This window comes from Pagrus pagrus (assembly GCF_965226575.1).
Source record: "Pagrus pagrus genome assembly, chromosome: 18".
NCBI classification, from domain to species: domain Eukaryota; kingdom Metazoa; phylum Chordata; class Actinopteri; order Spariformes; family Sparidae; genus Pagrus; species Pagrus pagrus.
In genome coordinates this window covers 7,047,764-7,068,765 of record NC_140202.1, presented here as the reverse complement: position 1 = coordinate 7,068,765, position 21,002 = coordinate 7,047,764, and the positions used below count along the sequence as shown (strand labels likewise).

Here is a 21,002-nt window from a genome sequence, read left to right as displayed (position 1 = left end):
TCTGTAGTCAGTCACTGTACTGAAGTTATGCAGTTACCTCTGTCCATGCACATACTGTATGTCACATGTCCGAAAGGAGAGACGGACACCTCAGCTATGTGTGGTGAGTGTTGCATGAGAATTTACTGAGGACATTAATGACTGTATTGATTTTAAATAAAAACAACAGAATGAAGGACAATGACTGCATATTAATTTTTGGGTGCACTGTGCCTTTAACAATATCAAATCAAAGGGAAACCACTTTAGGTGCAAAAACTTAACATTTATTCAGACTTCATGACATTTGATTTGACATATAAACTCTGTCTTAGCTGTGAAAATGCTGATGAGGAGCACCTAAAGTCTATAGAAAATGGCAGAAAGCAAAGTCAACAGAAAGAAACATGTACAGGAAAGTTGAATGATGATGTAAAGTCAGGAGGTGTCAACACTTCCAAGAAATGATTTGGAAGTGTGAAAACCTCCAGACAGGTTTTCCCACAGGACATGAATGCACCCTTTAAAGACAGAGATTCAATGAGCAGGATGTGATCCAGACGAGTGATTTTGCTGTGGATCCTGCTAAGCGTTCTGTCTGTTAGTGCTTATGTCACCTCCACCACCTGCCTCAGCTCCTCTATTAGAGGAGCCAACTCCTTCTCCAGACTCATGATGAGACCTGAGGACACACAAAGCAGACCGTCCTTTCTTTAACAGTCGACTAGATGCTCAACAAACAGGAGAAGAACATGTGAAAAATGACGCATGTTCAACGCAGAGTAATGTGCCACGTCTGATGACACCACCAGCAGCACAAAATAACAGCTCTACACAGATCGCTGACTCCAGCAGGCAGATGTAACTTAATGAGCATTCTTATCCCTCAGAAAATGAAACCATCTGACTCCACAACCATTCCACTACAGTACTAAACTATTAAGTCCTACTGGTCAGCAGCTAAAACATCATTATTGTGTTTATTTTGTTTTACAATTTAATACAGATATGTTCTCTGATATCTGAAGAGTTTCTGAGCAGGTCACACAGACTGACAGTGACTGTAATTCAATACTAATATGAGAAAAATATCATAAACTCACTGTTGAGCAGCCAAAAAAGGTGCAACACCAGCAGTAGGCTGAGGCCGAGGGCTCGTCCTTTTCAAGTTATTAAAGGCCTCAACGTCTGACTGGTGTGAGTTCCCCCCTCACCCACAAATATCTGAACAACTGTGTCGCTCAGTTAGCATGGCTTGTAGGCATCACCAGTTCTTTTGCACAAAGTGTGAGTTTTACAAGTCCGGGTATCTAACCAACTTGGAACTGGATCCAAAATAGAACCAGCTATCTGAACACATACCTATTTATTCATTATAGTATCTGTGCTTCATGTTTTTTAGTATGTGTGGCTTTTAGAAAAAACATAGGAACTACTGTTCTTACAGCAGACGGAGGTGAACGACATACAGTGATTATCGACAGAGATGGTTAGTTACCTGTGTTGGCGTTGCTGCTGGCAATAAAACTGATGACCAGTGGTAACCGATTGAACTGCACGATCTGTTCAGCACGGAGACACAACAGACATGTTGGTCAAAAACAGGAAAAGGGGATCACATCCACAGCTCATGTGTTGGGTGGTATGGGGGGCTCTATATGAAACAGATAGTGCTATATCTAAAAGCTGAGTAGAGCTTCTGCATAAAGGCTATGTAGTATCTCCAGTTGTGAATAAATGTTCAATAATCATAAAACATCATTTGGGTGGTTGGAGCAAAGACTTGCATCATTTATCAGACAAATCTATCACACGTGATAATGGAAGCGTTGTCTGACCTGGTAGGTATTGTAGTAGCAGATGATGCTCTTGTTCTTGGAGAGGCCCAGCTTGCTGCCCTGATCTGTGGCCAGAGCAAAAGTGGACAAGAAGCCGGGTCTCAGCGCGTGGACAGGGGCGTTATCATTGGCAACTATAGGGACACAGAAACAATGACAGCAATAACTCTGCAGACAGTGACCCAACAACACCACAATGCCATGGATCAGTGTGGTTCCCCTTTGGTGTGGGGTTGTAGTACAAATGCAGACAACCAGAAAGGGTGTATATACAGTATGTTGCCCAATATACCAATGAGGATAGATGGATTCAGAGATAGTGCCTTACCTTTGATAACCGGGACACCGTCCCTGTCTGTCACTACAATAGCATGAAGACCTTCAACACTGAAGCAGGAGAACAAACAGTAGTTATTTTTACAAATGACTCAACAACACCACACATTATGACCACAGCTTCAGCAGCATGTCACATCATGTATACACACCTCTGCAGCTGTTTGTACAGGTATCTCTTCAAATCCTGCAAACAAGACAAGTTTTTTATAGAGTTTTTCCCTCAAGCTGTGTGTTGCTAAAACACTGTACACACCACAAATATGAGACTTTTTAATTGTTTTTTAAAATATACATATGTTTCTTTCTCCGCGCTAAAAAGGGGCAAGGCTGACCAGAAGAAGAGACACAGACAGACAGACAGACAGGCCACACTCACATCAGCCATGGTGGCCAGTCTTCTATGTTGTCTTCCAGACCGCTGAGCTACTGTGGAGAGAAAACAGGCTCAATTAAGCGAAAAAGAGAAACTTCCCCGGCTGTTAACAAACAAATGTGGGCCCTTCACAGTGAATTGAAGCGTGCTAACATAGTAGCTAGTGAGCTAGATAACTGACGGTATTTAGCCAGCTGTTACTTCCTGTAGTCTGTGAAATGCCAACTTTACCTCAGCATGCTTAATTAATCTGAAGAGATAAAGCGAGAGATAAACGAGAACACAAATACAACAACAGGTCAATGGCTCACATACCTTCTCTGAATCAGTTAACATCGAGCAGCAACATAACAGCCAGGAGCTAACAGCAGGAATCACATGACACACTTGTTTTGTTTCCGGCTCGTGACGAAGTGTTGAGGACAGTCAGTGCTGCGCAGCATTCCTGCACCGCGTGACGCACTGCGCACTGACGCAGCACACAACAGCTGCTGAACTTATAATTGAATCTATGTCGATACTGTGCTAAATGCAGTATAGCCTAGTTGTGTGTTGTCCAATCAGAAGAGTGCTGTGATTGCGACGTTAACTGATGAAACAGGGACCTCATGAAGGTAACACTATGATAATATTGTGCATTTGTTATAATTATACATTCTCTTCGTGTTTAATGTAAATACAGTGATTAACCGATACAGTGAAAGGAGACTTTTTTTGAAAAGTGAGGATTTTTTCCCCTAATTATGAATCTTGGCGTTCACTCTCACTCTCAACACCAATACTTTTCACTTCTATATGACAGCAGGTCAGCTGTGTACAACAGCAATACATATGTTCAACAGGTACTTTACTTCTGGCTTTGTATAACAATACAGTACCAGTACAGTTTCCATTATAACCCTCTGGAGTCAATCATTTTGATACATCAACAAAACTTCTATAGTATCTTTTCAATTATTCCACAAGCAAAATCATGCATACAAACTAGAAACTAGAATTCAAATACTACACCAAGACATTTAATGCAAGTCTAGTAAGAAGGCTATGATTACAGCTGCTCATCTACGTGTTCCACAAAAAAAATGTAAATACAGGGTGAAGAAGTTGTCTGGGAACCTATTATACATATTGTTTACTGTATACTTCAGTATTATTTTGACAATGCTTGTTGTTTGGAGTAAATTAAAAAGACATATCAAGCATGGACAGGGATATGAGAACTGCTCAGTACCTCTCGATTCTGTCTCAACTGAAACTGCAACGTCTCTGGGACCAAGTCTAAATATAGCCAACTATTAATAGTATATTCTAACAGACTGGGCTTCACATGTTCTCTGTCCCTGACAACACCACACAACTCTGTGAAGCGTCTGGGAGGAAGCTGTCTACACTGTTTGGCTGAGTACTTCACACTCAAACAGGTGAGTTTACTGAGGAGGAACAAAGAGGTAGCTACTGGCCTGTAAGACTATATGCTCTTAATTGCTCTTTTACTTTTAGATTGTTTGTCATGAGCCAGAGGTCGTCAGACTGACTCATTTTGAATAATAAGAACATAAGAACATATTTTGACCATTATATTGATAATCACAGGTTCCCAAACTCAGGGGAACACATGACCAGAGGGGAAAATGAAGATTGAAACTTAAATAACAATAGTTTGCTAATTTGTAATAATCCCGGGACAGATCCTTCATTCATCTCATTAGTTCCACCCGTGCTTTTCCTGCTATGAACAGTCAAAATGTCTTCAGTGAAATAAGTCCAAGAATCAGATTTATTCATGTTTGGGATGATAAAATAACACGAGTGTTCTGATGCAAACAAGAATTAGAATTATTTAGAAATTAAAACAACACATTTGGTACATGATGGACAGATGTTTGACAGAGAGGAAAATAACAAGGCTAAGTAGAAACCTCGTATACGTCTGGACTGTTTATGGTCAATGTGCTCCTGAGGACATAGACCCTCTAACGGCAAGTGGGCAAGTGAATCGTATTTTATTTGATATAGAAGTTTTGGAGACTTCTACATCATCAGTGTAAAAAATAGCTGCATGCAATCGCATAATATATGTGCAGTGCACAGATAATTCTACCTAGGTTAGATGGCATGTCCTAGACGGCCTTTGGTGTCATAATCTTGTGACCAATTTGTGGTTTTACATGAATATTTTTGCCATTTTTTACTGGATTGAGGCAACATTCAATCACATCATTTTGTAAATTTTATTTTATAGTAAAATCATGTTGAAAGTGTGTATCAAATTAGATTCAACAGGTAATAAGATAATTTTACTGTGAATCCATCAATCTTCATTTTCTTGTCTTTTAATGCATCATACGTTCCACAAAGCAACAAAAACTCTATTGATTATTTAATCCATGCAGTGGTGTATTAGCATAAAAAAAAGCATAAATGCATCCTCAGGATGTATTTGTATTTTCCCACGTCTCACTGTTACAGCCTCTTTAGGTCATAATTCAGAACTGATCATGCCTATTCATTTTAAAAGCACAATGGCTAATGGGAGAACTCCAACACTGGACCGGCCAGTGGCATAACTTCATCACCTCATCAAATCACTCAGTCAGTAATTCAGCGACAGACGTCAGTGTTTCACGGGCTGCTGTGATCCAGCTAAAAACTGCTGATTCAAAGAATGAAGAAGCCTATCTTCACTTTCTTCACTGTCATTATACCATGGCCACAGAGAACTCTGGATCCTGATGGTTGAGCAGGAGTCTGAAGTTCTAGTAACCCGAGGCACTGATGAAGGCCTCTCTGTTCTTATGGTACCTCATTTCTCAGTTGTATTATGTTATTTTGTCTCGACTTTGTTCTTCTGTTCAGCATGGGGGACTTCCAGCAGGTTGAGCAGGACTTCTACCAGACAGGATATTACTTAGATGACCAGGGTCAACCTGTGGCCTACTACGAAACCTACAATTCCACAAGCCCTGCTTATTATAATGAGTAAGTACTCAGACGTTTGAGGATGGCACTAGATTTTAGTCCAGGTGATATGTGAAAAATTTGTTGTAACATGTTGACCCAGTACTTAGTAGTTATTACTACATTATTACATGACTACACAGTAATCATGGGTCAGACCACACACATCTCCAAACTTGGCTTTCAGTTTGATCTCAGCTACACACCTGTAAAGTTTCATGACTGCATCATGCGTGGTCATGGTGCTATCACATTGACAAAACCTGTTCACAGACAGGCAATGCCATACCTGGCTCAAAACTCAAAACAGCTTCTGTGGCTGGTCCCCACTACAGCAGGGTGGAACACATTTTGTCATGATCACAAACACACATGATTGACAGGTCTGATAACATTGTGATCAAATAATGCAGGTCTGACTGATTTCTGCTGATGAGACTGCACTTGAACAGGAGCCTCTCCTACACAAATCTGAGGAAAAGAACAACTTGTCGATAAAAGAAAATCAGTGGTGACCTACTCTTTGCAGTGTGTTCTTTCATTATCTGGAGGCATTTCTCCATTAGAAGTCATACAACATAGATATGTTGAGTTTTAGTGTGTTTCTCCATGCGTCTCCTATTGACTTAAAAACAGCTGTAACCACAGTCTGGCCCCAAAGCAAGATTCAGTGATGTAATGACCCTTCCTTAATTTTTAAGGTCCTTGTTATGGTGACGATTTGCCGTAGATGACTCTTTATGTCAACATGCGTCCACCTGAGGACACCAGATGTTCAGGCTTTTTCCACTTAGGCTGCCAAAATGCATTCTGGGACATGTAGGAATTGCAATAACTTAAAGGTCGTATTTGTAAGAAAAGTTGATATTTGAGTCTCATTTCCACCTCAACACTTTGGGATGGTGGCCAAACCAAACTACAACGCCAAAGTGTCAGGACTTGACACGTTGGGGATGACACAATCTCCACAATGACTCCAATCAACTTTTCTTACAAATAGAACCTTTCAGGTAAAGGTAGAAGTGGCAGAGTTTGGAAAAGAGTGTACTTGTAAACGTTTTCATTTTTATACCAAATGAATCTTAGAATGACTTGTACATGTCTGGCTTATGACAGCTAGAAGCAAGAGAGATTTTGCTGAACGATTTTCCTACCTTTAAATCACATACATCATTATCATATAACTACTTTTATAGTTATTCAGTAAGGTTTTATATGAATATTTGTTCTTGCAACTGTGTTATTTTCAGTGGAACACAGGCTTTTACACCAGGTGATGTGGATCATTCCATGGAGCAGCAGTACACTGGACAGTTCTACCATCCTGCTGGGACTGTGGAAAGCACAGGACCATATTCTCTTGAAGAGGAACCCCCCCTTCTTGAGGGTATAAAGATCATTTGTTTCAAAATATGTTTTCATTTGTTAATCATAATGACCCATGTTGTATTAATTTAAATCCAGCCAGCAATCATCCATTCATATAGAGGTCAAATGTGTTGACCCGAGGAAACAGCTGAGGGACCAACTGATGACTGCACATAACATTCCTGTATTCACACAAAATGAAAGCCACATGTAGCTGGAACTTAACTCAACAACAAACAGCAAGCATAAGTCGTTGAGCTGGAGGAGCATTTTGTGCACTGCACGCAAACAACATACAAAGAGTGGATTTTCAAATAGTTATTTTCTTTTCTTCCTCCTTCTGTACACTGTCTAGAGCTGGGCATCAATTTGGACCACATCTGGCAGAAGGCACTGACGGTGTTGAACCCATTTAAACCTGCAGATGGCAGCATCATGAATGAGACTGATCTGACAGGTCCTATCGTCTTCTGCATTGCATTAGGGGTCACTTTAATGATGGTGGGTTTCTAGCATGATGCTGCTGCCAATCTCAACCAAGTATATGACCAATACGAGAGACACTGTGCTGTGCTGTATAATATGTACAATTAACAAGTGTGTTTATTTCTTTATTCTCATATATTTAGGCAGGTAAAGCTCACTTCGGTTATGTGTATGGGACCAGTGCTACAGCCTGTATTGGGATGTACTTCCTGCTGAGTCTGATGAGTTCCCTGTCAGTGTCTTACGGCTGTGTGGCCAGTGTCCTGGGCTACTGCCTCCTGCCAATGGTGGCCATCTCTGCATTCGCTGTCTTCTACTCTCTGCAGTAAGTATATGCAGTATGTTTCTATGACCATGATCCCAAAGCAAGTTGGGATGGTGTGTGAAATAAAAACAAAAACAGAAAGCAACCATTAGCATACAAACATGTAGCAGTCCCATTGTGTAGTACTTTTTTTAATTTTGGCTGAATTTCTAAATCTCTCTGGAGACTGGTTTTAGTTTGACAAAAAAGGCCAAATAACACTTTCAGAGTTACTTTATACCTGTCTTTTTGTTTTCACAGAGGCATCCTGGGTACAGTTCTGGTCTTATTAGGGGTTGGTTGGTGTAGTTTCTCTGCCTCCAAGATCTTTACCTCCACCCTGGCTTTGGAGGGTCAGCAGCTGTTGGTAGCTTACCCATGTGCCTTGCTCTATGGAGTTTTTGCGTTGTTCACTGTATTTTAACTTTTACTGGATTAAACCTATAGGGAAAAAAATATTATTTCATGTTACTGTACAATCGTTGTTGTTGTTATTATTATTATTATTATTATTATGTTACTTAGTTTACAACGTTAAAAGGAGGTTTTGTTTTCACCCCAGTGTATTTGATGGTGAATCATTCACTGGGATATATAGGGAATTTGTTGGATGGTTGCATATGACAGAGCTTCAGCTCCAGGCTGAGTCTCGAAATCAGTCAGAAGAAAGCATGTAAATGTCCTCTATCTTTTCATAGAGGAAGCTGAAAGTATGTGTTTGTACATGTACTATTGAAGGATTCTCATATGATTTCATCATTGTTCTGCTTAGATTTTCATGAAACTATAGCTAATACTTACATGTTAGATATTAGGCTGAAGCAGTGTCTTATGATCTATAATAATACAGTAACTTGATGCTCTGTATGTGATTTATTTTGTCCTCAAGGATTTTAATGAATAAAGATTTCCTGGTGTTAGTTAGGATTCTATAGTCATCTTTCCTTTAGTCCTTAAATCTCACAGTCTGGATCTAGCATAGGCTTTGAATCATAATAGACAGTCGTCATCCAAAAAGGGCCAAAGGTAAATGTCCAACAAAATGATTCCACCTTCAGGCATGAGTCTATGTTATGCCCTTAAACAAGGGTAATAGTAAAGGGAGAAGGATGAAGAGACTAACACACACACACACACCCTAATTTCTCTTTATTGAGTAAGGGAGAGGAGCCCCTCAATCCCTCCTACTCATTAGCAACAGGGCTATGCACTATATTCAGTCCCCCAAAATCCAAATAGTGACCAGTACTGTTTCATATCTGCAACCAAAGATGATATTACATGTCTTGAAAACAGAGTACTGTAATAACTGAGACAAGACTCCCTATAAAATATTCTTGTCAGAAAATGACTCAAAATATGTACAATATTTGATTCCAGATAACAAACAGACCTTTACTCCCCACAGCTTTACAGAAGAAAGTAAAGCTGTGGGGAGTAATTATCCCCCGTCATCCAACTATAAAGGCAAGAGTTCAACAAGTTTCCTTCTAAATTTAACTAAACATGAATAAATGTGCTTTTCCTTCCACTATTTTTTGTGATTTTTAAGAGTGAGTTTATTGGGATAAACAGCTGGTGAACTAATTCTGCAGTTGCAATTAAACCATTGCAGAAAAAGAGGAGACAATGACATGACAAGCATCAAACCTCAAACACATAAAAATGATGTGGAAAATATGGTGGAAATATGACATTTGGGTTTTCTATGTATCTATTGTATTGCAACTCATAAAGACCAATAAGGTCAAATGATAAAGAATGGCACTTAGTAGAGTGCACACCTCTGGCAAGACACAACATTATCCTTTTGTATCCACTCATAGATACCAGCCACCTAAATAGGCGTGTGGTAGTGTCCTTACAGAGTCGTTAAGGACACGTGTGAGCTCTGAGTTTCAGAGTTGTTAGGGCCACTTGTGGGTCGTTGACCCAACCGGCCTTCATGTAGGTTGCTAGGGCTAGGTGAGCCCAGGTGTGAATGGTTGTTAAGCTGTCTGGGGAGAGAACCCAGTACAGCATTGTAGGTGGGTGATGATAATACTGTCTCCTCTGACATCTTCTTCTGTGAACTTGATGTTATTGTCCACAGCATTAAAACATCCTGTGAAGACATCCGCTTCCCTGTTCTGATGTTCTGATTTTGACCCAGGTGGCGTCCACATACCTGAACCAGTGGCTAGGAGCAGTTCCTGTGAAGGTAATCAAGGCTCTGCTCTCAACTTCTTCCATGTAGATGTTGGCCACTATCGGGGACATCGTCGAGCCCATGGCACAGCCATGCTTCTGTCTGTAGAAACCTTCACTGTACTGGAAGTAGGTGGTCGTCAGACAGAGGTCATGTAAGGCACAAATGTGGTCTCGGGTGAAGTTGGGACAAGCCGGGCTGTCGCGGGTGCGCGCGCAGCTCAGAGATGATGAGACATCTTCCAGGTCAGAGGTAGTAGGTCAACCTACAGACCCTGGATGTTGACAGCAGACAAGCCCAGGTGGTGGGGATTTGATAGTGATCTATTATGTATTGTGTTTTGAGAGTTATCAGTTTCATCTGCAAGTTCCTTTTCATAAAAAATAAATGACAAGGGTCCCATTTTTGATTCATTACCCACCACAACGAAGTAGCCATTCTCAGTTATTGCAGGAGAGGGAGCCACAACATCACAGTTTTGCAACGTCAACACCATTTTCACCACTGAATGAGGATACATTTCTCTTCAGTCCCACATGTTTAGCAGCGTTTTGAACTAAGAAAATGAATGTGAATCTGACAGAAAGTTGTTATGTGGTTACATTTTTTTTCTTTGAAGCCATTTCACACACACTGCTTAGTCATTTAGTTTGCAGAAACATTGCAGTATTGTTCCCGCTGTGTTGTCCTTTTCTAAGCTTCGTACGAAAAAGGACAACAAACTGTAGATGTGAATGTGAAACGAGGAGGATGTTTACAGTCGGAGTCCACAGAGATGTGGAGCATTCAGAGGAAGAAAAGGAACTAATTTTTCACACAGCCTCAGTGATGTATGGGCGTCTGAGCAGACTCTGACAACTGCCGAGTCAGTGATGTTCTGCAGACAACGTGCTTTAAGAGCAGGGAGAGTGGGCAGGAGAAGGGGGGGGGAGACATGGATGTCGACACAATTCGCTGTGATATTAACAACTGGTAACTTCTAACAGTCCTACTCCAATCAGAAAGGTGGATCCAGTCCCTCAGGTGCTGCACACGCTGACAGGGTGCACCTCTGAGGGACTGAATACCAAGGCCATGATCTCCCTCTGCTCTGTGTTTCTGCTTAGTTGTGGGACCAAGACTGAGCTCCGTCACAGTGAGTCAGACAGAAACACCACAGCACTGCTTTAAGAATGTGGCCATGCTGAAGGATGGTAACATTTCATGCTGCACTAGAAATGGTTTTTATAAAATACTATATCCATTATAAATATGTAAATAACCACTAAAAGTACAACAAATACTTTACCCTTAATCAGATGTTTGGTATAGTCAGAGATCATTTAATCAGACAGCTTGGAAACAAACTATGGTCAGTCAAACTTATCAGAAAAAAGCTGAACAGTAAACTTAATACCTAAACTGTCTGTTGTAAACATTCATCGCAGTTTCCAGACCCACTTCCTGCTTGAACTTTGACCTACTGCACTTATTGTAGCTAGCTGTGTGCCCACAATGCTTTATGTACAATGGGGGATTATTAGCAACATATCAGTTGTGATGACCTCAGAATAATGTGGATAAACTGTTGGCTGTCTTATCATTACATCTCATTTTTCTTGACCTATCACACTTAATTGTCACAAGTCCTTAACTAAACAAAAGAAAGGGTTGTTTTTCTTTTCCTTTACAGAATGAATAATGACCTATGAGTATTTTCATTCAACAGGACAATGTTTGTTCATACCGTTCAAATTAGTTACAATTTAAACAGAAATTATTCTTATGGCCATATCCTGATTTGTCACCTCTGCTGTGTTTACAGAAATATGATATGGACACAGACAGACAGTACACAGTGACATTACAGGATTGCTCCCCAGTAGGTTTCACTGTAAAACTGTACAGCACACAGTATCCCTGCACAAATGCACATTCACAAACTGTATGCAATATGTGAAAGTGAATTAATATAAAGTATCTCACCATCAACTATTAACAGATTTTCAGACTTGAGGGAACGTTCACACAAACTTTTTGAGACTGTTTTTCCGTTTGGTTTTTAGTCCCTGACTCCAGGGGGGTGCCTGGTAATTATTCATTTATATTATTATGTTGTATTATTGTTTTTAATAATTAATATTGGTAATTATTAATTGCTAATAACCAAACCTGCCCTACCAGTGTACCCAACAATGTTTAGCAAGTAATGTTTAGCATTAGCATCCTCATAAGTAGAGGATGATGGGAATGTCATTAGTTTTGGTCATGAATATTGACACCATGATGGTGGGCAGCATGGTGGCGCAGTGGTTACCGCTGTTGCCTGCATGGGTTCTCTCTGGGTACTACAGCTTCCTCCCGTAGTCCAAAGACATGAAAGTGAGGTTAACTGGTGTGAACTGGTGACTTGTCCAGGGTGTACCCCGCTGCTCGCCCAATGTCAGCTGAGATCGGCTAAGGATAAGCAGTTACAGATGATGGATGGATGGACAAGATGATAGCAGCTGAGAAGTGAAGGGATCCCCAACGTTACTACAACTTATTCTGAGGAGGACATGAATGTCTGAACCAAATGGCATGGCAAAATATTGAAACATAAAAACTTCAACCCCAGTTGGTGAAGCAAATTCAAACACAAATTCACTGGTAGGTAGGCTTCTTAACGACCTATAGGTGGATGCAAAGTAAAAGGTTACCACAACAGTGATGAAGAATTTTATGAAAATTCACATTTTCGATTATCAAATTTTTGGGAGAAGGCAATACAAGAGAGTGATTCATAGTGTGATGGTCCTGGATATTGGCCACTTGTTTTTACACTCTGTTATTTCTCTTGCATCATCAGTAGAGGGTTGATGTGATTTTACAGCTTTATAAATGGAATACAAAACAATTTCAGTCACAGTCGATAACTTCAGTACATGCTGAAGTACTTTACAAATAACTTTCTGCCGGGAACTCTCAAAGAGAACTTCCGTTCAGACTCTAATTCTTCGGTGGGATTGGCAGAGCCTAACCTCAAGTGTTGCCCTCAACCTTAACCCTGTGTAACCTAAACCACAACATGACCCTGTAATTGTTTAATTCTGGTTTAGGCCTTGTAAGCATGCAACATTCTTCCCCGGTTACAAGACAGTTAGCTGAGGTGATGGCATAAACAATAGCCAAAGAGTGTTTATATCAATGAGAATACACCAGCTTACAGAGAGACTATATGTGAGGGAACATGTGTGTGTGTTTGACAGCAACAGAAGGGAAGGAGCAGGCCCAGTCTCTCTTCTCGTGACTGGTTAAAGAAAACAAATCCCTCTGGCCAAGCGGTAGGCTGAAGACAAGCACTCCTTGGGCCCCCGCCTCTCCTGCTACTTTACACTAAACTCTTCCAGATGATTTATGGGCTCTCTCCTCGCAGAGACTCGCTCCTGCTCACCTTTCATTCACCAGAGCACAGGCTGACGGGGATCCCCGCTCTGTGCCTTGCAATCCGTCATTAAACCAGTCTACCCCATATGACAAATAACCAGAGGTGGGTAGAGGAGCCAAGAACTGTACTCAAGTAAAAGCAGAGAGAGGGAGGGAGGGAGAGAGAGAACATAACAGGTGTGTAGTTGAGATCAAAATGAAGTTCTAGTTAGAAGATGTGTTTGGTTCCACCTATGCATACTGAGTACTAATGTTATAATGTATTAATGACTCGTGTGTACTCATGTTACATGTAAAAGGGCGTCATGGCTTGTGTGATCCCATCTCTAGTTACACGAGTACTCATTTCTCATTGGTCGGACCGGACCCACCTTCAACTCTGGACCACACTTTGCCCCAGGATGACGCACACAATACCGGCTAAGGTGTTGGTACTTTGTGTTCTTTGACTTTGGCGATTTGATGTTTTTCCCACTTGTTGTCTGTCTTGAGTGTGGTGTGGTAACATGATGTCCAGAGGTTTCTGTTTGGCTTACCAAAGCATTTGTTATGAGATTAAGACACACTTTCTCCTGACTTTTAAGACCACATACAAAGACATAATAAATAAAACAACTTGGGTAATACTAACCTGGTTATAATCCATTAAAACTGGTAGTGGATTACTTTAGTATCAGTCTATCAGAGTTACTGTGGATGTATTGTCAGAACTGTTAATGACAGACACATCATCCAACTGCCAGCAGGCCTCTCACCAGCAGTCCAGTGATGATTGCCAGAACTGAACTTGTCAGTTTGACAGGTAAGCACAGGTTGTCACACTGCATGTTCTACTCACCTGTCAGTCAATGTTCGCAACCTAACAGTCCAGATATCAACTGGGCAAGTGTTTGATTGCTTTGCCATCAAGTCCGGACTAAATTAATAGTAAAACTGATTAGGAGTGAGCATTTAGCATTTAGTCATTACATGGTGACAGAACAGAGCACTATGAAACATTATCCAAAGTACACTTTTAAGTCTTGTAAATTACCTAGTAATTGTGTGTACACAGACTGATTTTTAAAAATGGATATTGGGGGGAAAAAATGAAACTATGTAAAGTATGTGTATATGCATAAATGAAGTAAATGTAATTGTTTAGGTTAAAATGTTAAAATATATAAATGCACTTACATATAACTAATTAAATCGTGGCCATTTCTTTCAAATTACACCTTTAAGATAGACAATTATTTGCGGACATCTTTTATCATGTGGAAAAAGCTAGCATGCTCTGGAAAATGTTATCTCCATCTGATAGCGGTTGATATATTTCAGTCTGACTAAAGTGGTGGATGACTGACTACACTTCATCCATCAGGCTGTAACAGTAGTGTGGCTATAAACCATATTGAAACAGCCAGTATTACAGTCAAGTATGTCAAAATGTAAACGATCAAAGGACAGAACAGTTTGATATATAAAATAGGTGCAGCGCTACTTATCATTTTGCTTTTGTTTCAGTTTATAGGTTGATTATGCTGGAGAGACCTGAGCACAGTGAGCAGTCCAACAGAAGCTGAGGAAAAGACAGATTTAATGCGCCTTTAACTGAACCATTATGTGTTGGACCTTGGGGCATAAGCAGCCTGAGTGCAGCCCTCACATCTGTATCAGCATTGCGGTACCTATCAATATTACTGTGCCGATTAAGGACATTAAACTCTGTAATTGCACTAATTGGAGTTATTTGTAAAGTAAATAGAATGGAGCTGCCATTACAAAGGCCCAGGAGCATTCTGTGTGAGATGGCGTTATGGCAGTTGATATATGCCTCTGTGTTTCTACCTTGTGTTCCAGCTCTCTATAAATGATCCAGAAAATGTCCTAATGAACAACACAGGTGGGAAAGTCATTATGTATCCTCGGGTGACTCCCACTTCATGTAGGGAGAAGTGCTCTATCTATGGGTGACCTGGAGAGCAAACATTCCCAGCTAATAACCACAGTCAGAGCAACCAGCATGGCTGACTGAAGCCTAAATAACCCCTGAAAAAGTTGGATTTCTCACCCCCCTCTTCCTCCTCCCCCTCCTCCTCCCCTGGAGTCTGTGCGTAAATGAGGCAGTCTGCAAATGAAGCAAGTCGCTGGGCATTATTCTATTACAGACACCTGATTGTAGAGGCCTAAAGCACAATAAGATAACAGACCTACCTCTGAGTGCTGCTGTACAGAGCGAGGTTATTTAAGGAAACCTTGAGACAATCATTTATTGGCCATTGTTCTCAGTTAAAGTCGCTGACTGAGACACTTGTTACCTGGATGCTTTTAGATTGTGTTTTCTCATGTTCACAATATCAGGTTGCTGACAGTTGAAGCGCTCGTTATCAGAATCAACATTAGGGGAAAAAAAGAAAAAATCTTCACCCCGACGAGTCACTTATATACTTATATCTGCTTGTTTCAAGCTGTCTAGAAAGTATATTTAAATCTTTAAAACCAAGCAGATAAAATAAATAAAATATATAAATATATATAAAATACATGAATATATACAAATAATAGTCTCTTTATACACCATGACATTATGAAAATTACTTTTCATTTTCTTTCTTTTTTTTTTGACTCAGCAGTGTTCTACTTAAAGGTCCATTAGTGTATAATCACCTGGGACTAAGAATCATTGTAGTTGTTACCTTAGAGTAAGTCTTTTATATCTACAGAAGGAGCGGGCCGGGCCCTCTTCCACGGAGTCCGCCATGTGTTACTGCCATGTTTCTACAGTAGCCCAGAACAGACGAACCACACACCGGCTCTAGAGATGATCTTTTCCGTTTTTAGTGGCCACTGTAGAGGAGGGTGAAGCGAGGAGGGTTCAGTTGGTTGCAATCTGCAACCACACGACTAACTCCCAAACACTGGACCTTTAAATGCTTCATTCAGTAGTTATTAAAGGACACATGAAACATGAGTGGAAACATGACATGACACATCTGTACATCTGTTTGCTACTAAGGCAGAACAGACATACAGTACATATGCAATGTGAAGTGCACTGATGATACACAATGCTGTGGTCTGATGTGGAGCTAGGAATGGATGAAATTCTCAACGACTGCAGGTTGAAATCAAACGTCTGTTCAGATTTATTATCTTGTTTACTTATTCTGTGGTTAGTCAGTTCAAGATTCAGAGACACAAATCAAATCCACCATCATGACATTTTGATTCAAATGCAACTAAATCATGATCAGTGCATGAAAAACAATGTAACATCACATTTTACAAATAAGCCAGTAAAAAGAGCACAAAGAAAAACAGAAACAGAGAAATCTCTAATGTGCTTCAGCTTTGGCAGGAAGTAGTGTGCTCATGTTCGCTTCTATGAACTACAGGAAGAAACTGATTTAAAAAATATGTATTATTTAAATAGCCCTTTAAATGAAAACATGGTTTTCCAGGAAAACATGGACATATTCCTAGAAGCAAAGCAATAAAAAAGAGGGATACAATGCCAGCCATGTGAGTCAGCTTTACAATTTGAAAATTTAAAGATGGCGACACTGACTATGAGCAGATGTGAAACTGTTGATTACACACAAGTTGAGATGGTTTTCCTAGTTGTTTCTGTTACCTGCTGCTATACCTGCAGCCATACTGTATATAACTATTTCCAGCTACAACCATGGTAACCACACCAGTAACCAGTGACTTAAAGGTGTCATTTGTAAAATATAGCCAGAAGAAAATATAGGGGGCCAGTGGCCCTAGAGTTTGCCTGGACTGAGACATCACAGGCAACGGGGCTCAGCTCGACTGGATTTAGCAGCCTGAGAGTGAACACGACTGGACACCGAGCTGGGACTGACCACAGCCTCCAAGACCAACTGAGGTCAGTTTGAATAGGTAATAGATAAAATAATGTTTCCTTTCTTGACACGTGAGTTTATTTTGTCCATTTAATTACACTTAAAGCTAAGTGAGCTTATGAAATGTCGCAGACTCGCCACTTGTATCCCCCAGGTGAACTGTGGGGGCTATCAGACTCATTTGTACAAACTGGTATTATGAGGGCGGGCCGGTGCTAGCTGGTGAACATGCCAACGTCAGTAGAAATCTCTGTGGGACAGTACATGGACATCTTTGGCATAATGTCAGTCGCCTACTGTTGTTTCTTCACATTCTGTTGATAATGTTTTTTTAATGTTTCAAACAAAAATTCTGGCCATATTTTACAAATTGCATCCATAGCTGGCAGAAAAACTATCTCTGTGACATCAGTGTGCTTTGGAACTGATCAACACTCTATGTTGTACCGAGCAAGGAACTGAATATGTAGAATATTTCAGGAATTAAGGCAAATCACTGGATAAGCATGCTCGAACTGAATTCAGATCTTACGTGGTTATGCCCACCATGACTTCACTAATGTCCCACAGTTTACAGGCCACTTCCTGGTCAGTGGCCTTGTCCAGCAGAGTCTGAGGCTGACAATCTGCGAAGCACTTGCCCTGCACACCGTCTACATCTGGGCTGCAGGCCAAATACACTGAAGTCTGAGCTCCTTCCTCTGGGCTCTTAAACAAGCCCCAGGAGAGCAGGTTAAACAGGGGCTTCGCTAACACTGGGACATGAACATGCCTCCCCAGATTAGTCCTCACTATGCCTGGAGTCAGAGCGTTCACCGTAACTCCGCTGCCCTCCAGTCGACGGGCCAGCTCGCAGGTGAACAGCAGGTTGGCCAGTTTGCTGCGACTGTATGCAGAGGCCTTGTCGTAGCTCTGCTCACTGTTCAAGTCCTCAAAGTTAATGTGACCGTGTTTGTAGAGTTTGGAGGAGATCACCACGATGCGACTGGGGGCTGATCGTTTCAGTAGGTCCAGCAGCAGGTGGGTGAGCAGGAAATGCCCCAGGTGGTTCACTCCAAATTGCATCTCAAAGCCATCCTGTGTTTTGGTGTAAGGACACTGGTAGACACCCGCGTTGTTGATCAGCACGTCCAAGCGAGGTTCTTCCTGTTCAGCAGCACAGAGGACAGGGGGTTATGACACACACCTAGAGACAGTCCATTACAGTCCATTCTGACTGCCAGACTTTCTTGAATTGTCTGTTTTTAATGGTCAGGACAGTGAATCAAAACATACAAAAGGGTATCTCAGTTCTAGATGTTTGCAAAAGCTGCACAGGATAAACTATCCTGTCAGTTATGCTGCAGAATATTAGTGCCAAGTTTGTCTTTAAATAGAATGATAGAAGGCAGGCAGACATTTGCTGAGCCGCAACTTGTAATCAAACTACGTAATCACACTTGTTTTGGCTGAGACACCAAATACTTAAGTGTGTGATGTAATCTGTTGTTTATTATAATATATAACAGAATAATCTTTATCTTATTTTCCACCATTCAGAAATAGTGCCGTCATTTAACTTAAAGCATTTAGTGATTTAAAATGTTAACGAGGCTGTAGATGTATTAGAACTCACAAAGTCAAAGAGTAACACACTGACTGTCTGTTTTCAGTGACACATGCAGGAACTGCTGAGCTGTGTGAACTCTATTCAAACATCTGCCTCTCTTAACTGGCTCATGAATACATCTTCCAAACGCACTTTTGTAAATCTATGAGGGGTTTTCTTAAAGTTGGCTTTCATTAAATCCACTCAGCAGATTGATTAACTCAAACGTCCTGCATGACATTTTAGTCTCATGTTTGCTGGCAGCAGTCAGTGCAAGAGACACGCTTATAAAATTGAAATTGTACTGAAATAAGTGATATTTGTGAAATCAAATGCAAGCCGAATGTTTTTTCTAGTAGATTCGAAAATACATCGCCGACTTTCGTGGCGTACATAACACTACTCTGAGACAGTCGTGGTCACTTCTCCAAAAAGTGCATAATTTTGAATGACGTTTGGCTTGACGTTCTTTTCACGCAGGCACGTTAGTTGAACAGCCTACAAAGCGAACCTCGCTTTATAACAAAAAGCTCCACGGCAGCTACCTTTATTATGTCTTGACAGAAAGTGTGTACAGATGTGAGTGAGGACAGGTCCAGCTGTTTGACGACTAGCTGTGTGCTGTCCGCTCCAGTCTCCTGTCGGATCTGCTGAGCTGCCTCCTCCGCCCTGCTCATGTCCCGACAGGCCATTATCACGCGGCCCTGCAGCCTCGCGATGCCCGCTGCTGTGGCTCTCCCTATCCCGCTGTTAGCGCCGGTCACTATCACTGTCTTTCCCTTCATCGTCCTGCTTCACGCGGAGCTGCCGTTCACAGTAAACATCGAAGATGTTAGCTTCATGACTCAACAACATAGAAATACTTCATTACCCAGAATTCACAGCGGGTGACAGTTGCCTTTGCGTAAACTCGTAAATGTGGCTTCTCAGCCATTCAACCTTCTATTTCATCATATCATTTCCCTTTTTCATTCTAACACCACATTAAATATCATAATATTCTAGATTTGGCTGTCAAAGGTGTTTTTGTTTTTCAGATATCCAGTTTTGAGACAGTTTCCAACAAGATCATGTGTGATTACAGGCAACAAAAGGAAAAACAAATGTTCCACAGTTTCAGTATCAGATTATTACGACGGAGTGTTAGGGCCACATTGAGGGGAAAAAAATCACAAACTTCGAGAATAAAGTCGTAATTTATGAGAATAAAGTCGTAATTTACGAGAATAAAGTCATAATATTACGAGAATAAAGTCGTAATTTATGAGAATAAAGTCATAATATTCTAACCTGTTGTTTTAGAGGAAGACAGTTGGTAAAATGAGGGCCGTGGAGGATTTTGTGGAGTTGTACTTTAGGATAGATTTCACAAACAAGGAGATACTTAGTCTTTTGGCACATCAGCGTCATATCATAAGTATTAGGACTTTAAAAAGACTATGCAAGAAAATGCATCTTTTCCGGAGACATATCTTTTAATAACTTCACAAGTAAGTAAACAGTCAGAATAAAATCTCTTCATACAGAGATCTGCAAGTGACCTCAAGAAATCCAATGTCTTTGGCTTACTTTTGTAATCCATGACAACTTGATCACAAATGATCAACACATATGTTCTGTAAACAATAATAACCTTGCTTTGATCACAACCGATCAATACATTTTCTGTAAACAATAAAAACTTTGGTTTGATGCAAACACATCAATACATTTTTCTGTAAACAATAAGCAACCTGTCAAGATCAACATCCTTCTGTAAACAATCTGATCACCTGTTTGTCACAACCATTCAATCGACCTACTTCCGTTTTAAGTACTTCGACTTTATTCTCATAAATTACGACTTTATTCTCGTAATATTATGACTTTATTCTCATAAATTACGACTTTATTCTCGAAGTTTGTGATTTTTTCCCCCCTTATAGACGTTTATGAAGTGTTTTCTGGAAACACCTCTGCTGCTGTTTTGAGCTCTCAGTGGCACCAAAAAAGAAAAAAAAAAAAGAATATTCTTGGAAACAAATTTCAATTTATTCTAAGTGCTGTATTGTAGGCAACTGGACTTGTTTCAGTTTCTTGAAGATGTTTCACCTCTCATCCAAGAGGCTTCTTCAAAGAAGAATGATTTTTGAAGTTGTTTTTTACAGTAACAGTTAAAATAGTAAATTCATGTTTTACCCATTTTAAGTATCTCCTAGTATCTTCTATTCACTGTAGGAATTAAACATTTCTTATATTTAATAATATGCTGAAGGTAGTGAGCAGTGTGTATGGTATGATGATGTAGTATGTATGGCATGCATGTATATCCCACCACTTAGTCCT

General features: G+C 40.5%; 3 protein-coding genes across 6 annotated transcripts; 1 reads left to right on the top strand and 2 right to left on the bottom strand.

Moving 5' to 3' along the window:
* Positions 1 to 244: 244 nt before the first annotated feature.
* lamtor3 (late endosomal/lysosomal adaptor, MAPK and MTOR activator 3) lies at positions 245 to 2,978 on the bottom strand. Its single transcript, XM_084380878.1, has 7 exons — positions 2,845 to 2,978; positions 2,533 to 2,582; positions 2,306 to 2,340; positions 2,146 to 2,204; positions 1,818 to 1,951; positions 1,478 to 1,541; positions 245 to 661 (listed from the first exon to the last, which is right to left on the bottom strand). Exons 2-7 carry the CDS (start codon positions 2,539 to 2,541, stop codon positions 588 to 590), a joined length of 375 nt encoding a protein of 124 aa, XP_084237004.1. The 5' UTR covers positions 2,542 to 2,582; positions 2,845 to 2,978; the 3' UTR covers positions 245 to 587.
* Positions 2,979 to 3,032: 54 nt separating this feature from the next.
* Positions 3,033 to 8,565, top strand: LOC311273685 (protein YIPF7-like). Of its 4 annotated transcripts, none has more exons than XM_084380874.1 (7): positions 3,033 to 3,143; positions 3,845 to 3,950; positions 5,386 to 5,508; positions 6,738 to 6,874; positions 7,211 to 7,356; positions 7,485 to 7,666; positions 7,907 to 8,565. In XM_084380874.1, exons 3-7 carry the CDS (start codon positions 5,387 to 5,389, stop codon positions 8,067 to 8,069), a joined length of 750 nt encoding a protein of 249 aa, XP_084237000.1. In that variant the 5' UTR covers positions 3,033 to 3,143; positions 3,845 to 3,950; position 5,386; the 3' UTR covers positions 8,070 to 8,565. The 4 variants fall into 4 exon arrangements, with proteins under 4 accessions (XP_084237000.1, XP_084237003.1, XP_084237002.1 ...); XM_084380876.1 differs by having other exon boundaries at positions 3,050 to 3,143; positions 3,897 to 3,950; XM_084380877.1 differs by lacking the exon at positions 3,845 to 3,950.
* A 7,783-nt stretch (positions 8,566 to 16,348) lies between these two features.
* Positions 16,349 to 19,516, bottom strand: LOC311274154 (retinol dehydrogenase 14-like). Its single transcript, XM_084381594.1, has 2 exons — positions 19,223 to 19,516; positions 16,349 to 18,235 (listed from the first exon to the last, which is right to left on the bottom strand). The coding sequence occupies exons 1-2, from the start codon at positions 19,460 to 19,462 to the stop codon at positions 17,618 to 17,620; spliced, it is 858 nt and encodes a 285-aa protein (XP_084237720.1). The 5' UTR covers positions 19,463 to 19,516; the 3' UTR covers positions 16,349 to 17,617.
* Between the last annotated feature and the right edge of the window lie 1,486 nt (positions 19,517 to 21,002).

Excerpts from the sequence above, each read along its gene's own strand:
- lamtor3 (XM_084380878.1), bottom strand. Across the intron at positions 1,952-2,145 it reads CGGTGTCCCGGTTATCAAAG|TTGCCAATGATAACGCCCCT; the intron begins GTAAGGCACTAT and ends GTGTCCCTATAG. Across the intron at positions 662-1,477 it reads CAGCAGCAACGCCAACACAG|GTCTCATCATGAGTCTGGAG; the intron begins GTAACTAACCAT and ends GTGTGTCCTCAG.
- LOC311273685 (XM_084380877.1), top strand. The coding sequence starts at position 5,387 with ATGGGGGACTTCCAGCAGGTTGAGCAGGACTTCTACCAGACAGGATAT. Across the intron at positions 5,509-6,737 it reads AGCCCTGCTTATTATAATGA|TGGAACACAGGCTTTTACAC; the intron begins GTAAGTACTCAG and ends TGTTATTTTCAG. Across the intron at positions 7,667-7,906 it reads GCTGTCTTCTACTCTCTGCA|AGGCATCCTGGGTACAGTTC; the intron begins GTAAGTATATGC and ends TTGTTTTCACAG.
- LOC311274154 (XM_084381594.1), bottom strand. The coding sequence starts at position 19,462 with ATGAAGGGAAAGACAGTGATAGTGACCGGCGCTAACAGCGGGATAGGG. Across the intron at positions 18,236-19,222 it reads TCTGTCAAGACATAATAAAG|GAAGAACCTCGCTTGGACGT; the intron begins GTAGCTGCCGTG and ends GCTGCTGAACAG.